This window comes from Lupinus angustifolius, chromosome LG18 (assembly GCF_001865875.1).
Source record: "Lupinus angustifolius cultivar Tanjil chromosome LG18, LupAngTanjil_v1.0, whole genome shotgun sequence".
Lineage (NCBI taxonomy): Eukaryota > Viridiplantae > Streptophyta > Magnoliopsida > Fabales > Fabaceae > Lupinus > Lupinus angustifolius.
In genome coordinates this window covers 3,983,383-3,991,083 of record NC_032026.1, presented here as the reverse complement: position 1 = coordinate 3,991,083, position 7,701 = coordinate 3,983,383, and the positions used below count along the sequence as shown (strand labels likewise).

Genomic DNA, 7,701 nt, shown 5'->3' with positions numbered 1-7,701 from the left:
TGAACAATAATATATAATTACATAATTTTAATAAAAATATTTATGTATTTTTACATTTTGTCTTCATAAACTCAAATTGAGAGAACTATAAATATAGACTGCGTCAATAATTCTAATGCTATATTATTTGAATCACTGTAATATTATATTTAATGAACCAATAATAATGAAGAGATAATGACTCATATACTATTTAGACTTGTCACCACAATATATTATATTTTGTTTAACTGAATTACATTTATCACCCTTCTTGTTTAAAAGATTAGATTTATCTCTCATGCAGGGGTAATCAATATAATGTATATATATAAATCAAGGGTTTGTGTATGTATAAAAAAAGAGGGGTGATTTGTATAATTTCACAAAAACTCAGAAGATTGAATGTATTTTACTCTATAAATTAAGGATGATTTATATAAGTCACAAATAATATAAGAGTTAATGTTACTTTAATATTTTTTATTAGTGTTTTACACCAATAACCATTGAAGTTTATCTTAATTAAACTCACAAACCTTTTTGTTTAAAGACTATACTCATCATTAGAGATATACTCAATTTTAATGTAATGTATGTAGTATAAATTAATGCTGATATATATAATATTTTGTATAATTTTAGTAAGACTATGTTTGAGAGTTATAAGAGAAAAATAAGAAGATAGATCAAAGGACTATGAAGGGGAGGAAGATAAGTGGAAAGGAAAACAATTCTCTACCTTATTTGAGAGTATAAAATTTAGATGGAAAAAATAAATTAATATAATATTGGAATATTTTTTTATATTTCCTTTAAAAAAATAGTTAACAATGAGAAATGAACAATAATATATAATTATATAATTTTACTAAAAATATTTAAGTATTTTTACATTTTATCTTTAGATATGAGGAACTATAAAATAGACACAGATCGTTTTAGAGGGTCCTCCAAAACCTTCATCTCTCCTTTCTAAGTCATCCCTCTCCATCTAGAATCACACTCTCAAACAAATCTTAAGACCACTAATATATTCTCTTATCCACAAGAAAAGTAATCCATATTACTTGGATATCAATCAATTAATCATTAATAAACAAAATTTTATTTACAAAGAGAATATATTATTAATGTATAGGAATGAGACCAAATTCTCAGTCTAAGCATGTAGCATTGGACAAACAATTATCACTTTGCTGACTAATTTAAGCCTTTTGGAGGAAAAAATAACTGGTCAGCTCATCAGAGAAACTAAAATAGTGTGGTTAAACAGTCACTATACACCGAAAAAAACGTGACAACACTATGTGTTGTGCAGTGTCGCAAGCACCAAGAAAATAAACTTTGGTGTTCAGTGAAAAAAAAAGCATGTTAAGAGTGCTGCTTTTACATCAACGCTTTCAAACTTCGTTCACTCACATTATTTTCCCCTCTCTCAATCGAAATCTTCCTTTTCATCTTTCTGATCATTTTCGTCTATGGCCGAAACTGAACAATTCGTTAAGGGCATCATTCATCCAAACGGTGTCGCTGTCATCACCCTAGATCGCTCAAAAGCCCTCAACGCCATGAACTTAGGTTTTTTTATTATCATTTTCTGTTTTTAAAGTTGAATTTTGAAGGGAATTATGATTGTGGATTTTGATTGTTGAAGATAGAATGATTAATAAAGAACTAGTGTTGTTGTTGATCTTAATATAATAGGATTCTTAATTTTGGGTGAACTTGAGATTCTTAATTTTATGAGTTAAAATTGTTATAACTGCTACTTATATACAACAATATGCATGAGTTATTAACTTTAAATACTAAACTAATGAAGCAATTTGAGCTAAACTCACACCAACTTATTACACAAGACAATTTTTAACCCTATAGAGAAAAGGCGGCCTAGTATTCCAGCTAGTGAGGTCTGAGGAGGGTAGATGTACATAAGCTTGTCCCACAAGCAAATACGTTGTTTCCATGTTTGAGCCCATAACCTTTAGGTCACAAGGTAAACAACTTTACCGTTTTGTTGTGGCTTGCCCTCAATTTTGTTCATGTCCCACCATTGGAAATGTTTTTACTCTTTACTGTATGGAGGAGTTATAAAAAATCTAACCTGTGAACACTAACTGAAATTTAGTTATGTTGGTTATAATCAAGGTATACCTCCACGTTATTATTAAGGTAGAGAGGACTAATCTCCTCTGGTTGGTGTCTACCCGTGCCAACAATTGCTTCTTCAAGGACTCGAACTCGGGCACAAGGGTATGGAACTCCTTGGGATCTAGCTTGCCTAACACTGGACCAATAGCTTGTTGATTAATTATGCTGCTTGAGATGCAGATAATAGGATAAGAAATGATAAAGCTAAGTATTTTTCTGAATATGTGTGGAGAAGACTAACGTAAGCCTTGGTAAGGAGAGTAAAATTTTTTGGTTTCTTACAGGTATCCTCGCACTAGAGGCAATCCTGTCCGAGCCGGGAATATCCACGGGTATGTCGGGCTAACTCTCCCAGCAGATATTTTTTCCATCCACAAAACTCGAACCCGAGACCTTGCTTAAGGGGAATCAAGCATGTACCACTTGAACCAACACCCGTTGGTAAGAAGAGTAGATTAGATAAAGGGTAACCCGATAGTTAGGATAGAGGTAGATTAAGACAAACTATAGGTGAAACTATTGAGAAATATTTAATTTTAAAGGGTTTGTCTGTAGACATAATTTATGATTGTACATTATGGTATCGTTTGATCCAGGTACATGTAGCCAATCTCACTCAGTGGGAAAAGTCTTGGTAGTTGTATTTTTCTCTGGGTAGTTTTTCTTTTATTCTCTTGTTTTTACTGGGAAATCATTGGGTTGCAGATATGGATTTAAAGTATAAAAGTTATCTCGACGAATGGGAATTGGACCCGGCAGTTAAATGTGTTCTGGTTGACAGCAGCTCGCCTCGGGCCTTTTGTGCTGGTATGATTGATTCATCAATAAATACATAACTCCTTCCCCCTTTTCTTGATATATTTATTGAAGTGTGGTTTTTAAGTTCTAGCACCATTTTAAATAGTATATTGGCTTTGTTTGCAGATTTTCTGTTTTAGAATTGAGTTTATTTGGTTGAGTGCTAGGTATGGTTTTGAGAGTCACCATTGATGGTCAATGCAGGTATGGATGTTAAAGGGGTTGTTGCTGAAATACAAAAGGACAAAAACACTCCTTTAGTGCCGAAGGTCTCATTATATTATATGTTTTACCATAAAGTATATTACAGCATGCTTATCCGGTTACATTCGTGATGTGCTTTGTTGGATATTTTGTTTACTTCTTTGTCAACATGATCTTCTGATGTCATACTATTGTTCCATTGTTTTTTTGTTCCATCAAATAAAGATTTTTCTTAACTCTCAAGTACTGTTTACCTGATAACCGAGATCTTAGTTTATTTGCTGGTGGTGATGTGAAGCAGATAACAACCAAAAACCATCTGTCAGATATGATTGAGGTCTAGTTGTGTCCTTGTAATTATATGCCATCAAATTCATACCCTTTCACTTTATTAAAGCCATCTCAATACAAACTAAATACCTTTCCTGCTGTATTTATGTGTGTATAGACCAGTGAAGGCTTTACTTCCAGTATGCTTGTATTGCCAGGACTGCTAATATAATAGACCACATTACTCATGACAAACTTGGCTCTAGTGCCAACACTTCTTGCTTTCAAATTGAACATCATGAAATACTTGGTAACCTATAGTTGTTGAAGAAGTTTAATGCGTAATTAAATTCAAAATAAAACGTATAAGATATGAAAGTCATGTCTGCAACCTTTTATGGTAAAATCATGAGATATCCCTGAGACTAATCCCCTCTTAGGTATTTCTTTAGACGTAGTTACAAAGTAATTCCAGTTGAGGTCCTACTAATGCCCTATCTATCAATTGAAATGCGCCAACTTCTGTCATACTACAGGATTACCTTGATGATGCAACTTTTTTCCCTTGACATTGAACTTCCTTCCGGTGTTTTACTATACATGTGTACTAGAATCACATATCTGGTTTGGTTGATTTTACTCTCTTTTGCCTCATAGATTACATTTTGCTCCTTACAAATTGTTGTCAGCATTATGTGTTTTCGTTGCATCTTGCATTTTTGCATGACCTGTTGCTAAATTACCTTCCCCAGTCTGCCTGTTGTTTTTGTTGTTTTTAATTTTTAAATTTACTATGTTAAAGTAATATACCCTTTATGCTGCACATTTTAGGTCCTCACGGCTGAGTATTCTTTGATATGCAAAATTTCTGAGTACAAGAAGCCATATATAAGCTTAATGGATGGAATAACAATGGGTCTTGGAATTGGTTTATCTGGTCATGGCCGCTATCGAATCATAACAGAGGTATATTAGTGGTTTCATCTAAGTAATTATTACAGATATATCATTAACTCATTAAATTGCCAATTTAGATCCATTTATGATTTCTCTTTTTCTTGAACATTTTCAGAGAACTGTTCTTGCAATGCCAGAAAATGGAATTGGCTTGTTCCCAGATGTAGGTTTTTCTTATATAGCTGCTCAAAGTCCAGGAGAAGGATCTGTTGGTATGTTTTTCTTATACTGAAGAATTCCTAGTTCTTTATTGGTTTTATTAGACAAGCTAACAAGGACCAGAAGGGTTGTTAAAGTACAAAGTATTCTCTTTATAATTTTTCCTATGAATAATTGTGTGCTATACTATTTAAGCATGTAGACGTGGTCTCAGGTTTTAGTGAACCATCTTATCAGTTTGCTTAAATATCCTTATTAGGTTCTTCCAGTTGGTTTCAATCTAAGTCACATGTTATTTGGAAATTTTTACTAATTGCAGATTTTCAGGTGCTTATCTTGGATTGACTGGCAAGAGGATTAATACTCCTTCTGATGCAATATATGCTGGCCTAGGAACACATTATGTGCCATCTGGAAAGTTAGGTTCATTTAAGGAGGCCCTTATAGAGACTAACTTGTATGTCATTATAAACTTTTAAATGGCTTTTGAGACTCAACTTGATGATTGTCAGCTGTTGAACTTGTTCAGTTCAGATTGGACTGGACACGTGAAAATAATAATAATGCATCTACATGTGTATTTGGATATAAGTCATATATTCCATGTACCACAAATTTCACCCAGTCTCTTATTTTTGTTGAAATAAATCAATGATCTATTATACCTGTTGGCTTTTTTGTTATGAAATATATAATTTGATGAGTGCATACATAATCTTCGTATATAATGATCTTACACAACACTCGTTGGTTATACAGTTCCCAGGATCCACATCAGGACATCAAAGTACTTTTAGCAAGACACGAGTCTAACCCCGAGTCTGAAGCACAGTTGAAGTTGCGTTTACCTCAGATAATTTCTTCATTTGGAGCTACTAAATCTATTATTCAGACAATTGAAGAGCTAAAACAGCACCAGTCGAGCACTGACCCTAATGGTGTGCTTTTTGACCTATTGTTCGTTTACGTTGTATTATGTAAAGATACTCTTATTGTTTTGTGCATTAAATACTAATGTTGGAAATTGCTGGTTATCACCTGTCTAGTCGTTGTAATATTATTTTACTTTTCTATTTCTAGTTGTGGTGTGGGCTAATGAAGCTCTCCAAGGCCTTGGAAAAGCTGCTCCCTTTTCCCTTTTCTTGACCAAAAAGTACTTCTCTAAGGTTGCCACAGCAGTAGAGAAAAATGACAATGAATTATCCACGGTAACTATATGTACTTATTTATTTATAGGTAGGTTCCATATTTCCAAAACTTTAATTTGAAGTGTATTCCATCAGCTTACGGGTGTAATGAAAACTGAGTATCGCATTGCCCTAAGATCTTCATTGCGACCTGATTTTGCGGAAGGTATTCGTGCAATATTACTGGACAAGGATCAGGTTTTCTCTTTTTCTTATGATTTTTATATTATCAATCTGGTAGGCATGATTTTGGTTGTTCACCAGGCTACTAAAGTATTTGTGCGATTGATATATCTGCAGAAAATAAGTTTAGTTGTTACCAAGAGTTTTATATTATTACTTTGTGGGGTACTTTGAGATATTGAAGAAATGAAATCATGAGAAGACTGTTTTCCCTCTGTGTTTGTACTCATGCTTACTTCTTCCTAGGCTTTGTAACAGTCGAGAATCTTCAGTAAAAATTTGAAAATGCATATATTTTTTATTTGTCTCGGCGTAACGACAAGGTTGTTTGCCTTGTGACCTGTAAATTATGGGTACAAATCTTGGAAAGAACCTTTTTGCTGGTAGAGTAAGATTGCTTACATCTATCTTCCCTACACCCATTAGGTGAGAAACTTGTGTACTAGGTCATTTTTTTTTGTGAATCTACATTTTAAATGTATTTATATCTGGTTTTATATGAGAGTGAGCCTTGTCGCAATGGTAAGGTTACTTCTCTCGTGACCTAGAGGTCATGCATTTCAATATTAGAAAAACCTCTTCGTTTGTGATGGTAAAATTGTGTACATCTACTCTTTCTATACCCTATTAGGTGCAAGCCTCATATATACTGGGTCACCCTTTTTTATTTCCAGTTTTATATGCATGAAGTTCCTTCATTATGCAAGACTGCTAGTGCTATGAAACCTTTGATATTTCCACTTTAACCCGTTAACTTATTTATCCTTCTATATATTAGGTATATGTTCTTTGCTACATAATATATGCTGTAACTCTTTCCCCTGCAGAAGCCCAGGTGGAAACCATCAAGTTTTGATGAAGTTAATCTGAGTGAAGTGGAAGCTGTCTCTAAACCATTAGGGTCAGAGGTTGAAGAGTTGGCTGTGTGATTTTAGAAGGAAAGCGAATTCTCTTTTCGTCAAACGCATTCCAGAATTGTGGATACTGCATCAAACAAACAGATGGTGTTATTGTTGGGTCCTGCCTCTTGTTTATTCATGGTGTTACTTGTACTTATGTCTCCTTGATGATAACATGTAGTCCATGATCTTGGAAACAGAAGGATGATGTTACATGGTAGAAATGAAGTCTATTGTTTCCTTTATTTATCTTTTATTTTCTCTTGTGGCTTGGGGAAATCAAAGAATGTCCAAGATTTTACATGGAACAATTGAGTGGATTTATGTCTTAAACCAGACCTTTTGTGAGTTTTGAATAAAATATTTTACAAAGAGTATAAATCATTTTTTCTTTACAACTGATTCATGAAATGTCAGCAACATTGCCGATTCTATTAATCCAACAGGAGTTGGTTAGTAATCATTTGATCACCTTGATAGACTCTGACCATAATATTCCCCTGTCCCTACTGCACCAATTCTAATTTTCAAAGGGGAGTTTCGGAAAATCAATTTGGTTTTATGTGGGGAGGTCGACAGTGAATGCTATATACTTGCTCTGACGATTAATGGAAATATATCCAAGGGAACAAAAGGACTTAGGCTTTATTTGGTTGCACAAGAGAAAATAAGAAGAGAGAAAGAAGTGATAAATGAATAGGTGAGAAAGATAAAGAGGAGAAATAGAATAGATTTTAGTGATGTTTGGTATAAGAGAAGAATGAGAGAAAATGAATAGAAAAAGATATATTATTATCTTTCTCTTTTGTTTGGTTGAATAGAAAACGAGAGGAGAGAGATGATATTATGATTCAAATGACAAAAATGTCCCTAATAATATTTAAAACTGAAAAGTAGAGAAAAATTGAAGG

At 33.5% G+C, this 7,701-nt stretch overlaps 1 protein-coding gene across 1 annotated transcript; it reads left to right on the top strand.

The window, feature by feature from the left end:
- On the top strand, nt 1,320-7,146 carry LOC109333512 (3-hydroxyisobutyryl-CoA hydrolase-like protein 3, mitochondrial). The gene is made up of 10 exons (XM_019569033.1): nt 1,320-1,560; nt 2,839-2,940; nt 3,136-3,200; nt 4,237-4,371; nt 4,478-4,574; nt 4,849-4,978; nt 5,281-5,459; nt 5,602-5,729; nt 5,805-5,906; nt 6,719-7,146. The coding sequence occupies exons 1-10, from the start codon at nt 1,461-1,463 to the stop codon at nt 6,818-6,820; spliced, it is 1,140 nt and encodes a 379-aa protein (XP_019424578.1). The 5' UTR covers nt 1,320-1,460; the 3' UTR covers nt 6,821-7,146.

Excerpts from the sequence above, each read along its gene's own strand:
- LOC109333512 (XM_019569033.1), top strand. The coding sequence starts at position 1,461 with ATGGCCGAAACTGAACAATTCGTTAAGGGCATCATTCATCCAAACGGT. Across the intron at positions 1,561-2,838 it reads CCTCAACGCCATGAACTTAG|ATATGGATTTAAAGTATAAA; the intron begins GTTTTTTTATTA and ends ATTGGGTTGCAG. Across the intron at positions 4,372-4,477 it reads GCTATCGAATCATAACAGAG|AGAACTGTTCTTGCAATGCC; the intron begins GTATATTAGTGG and ends GAACATTTTCAG.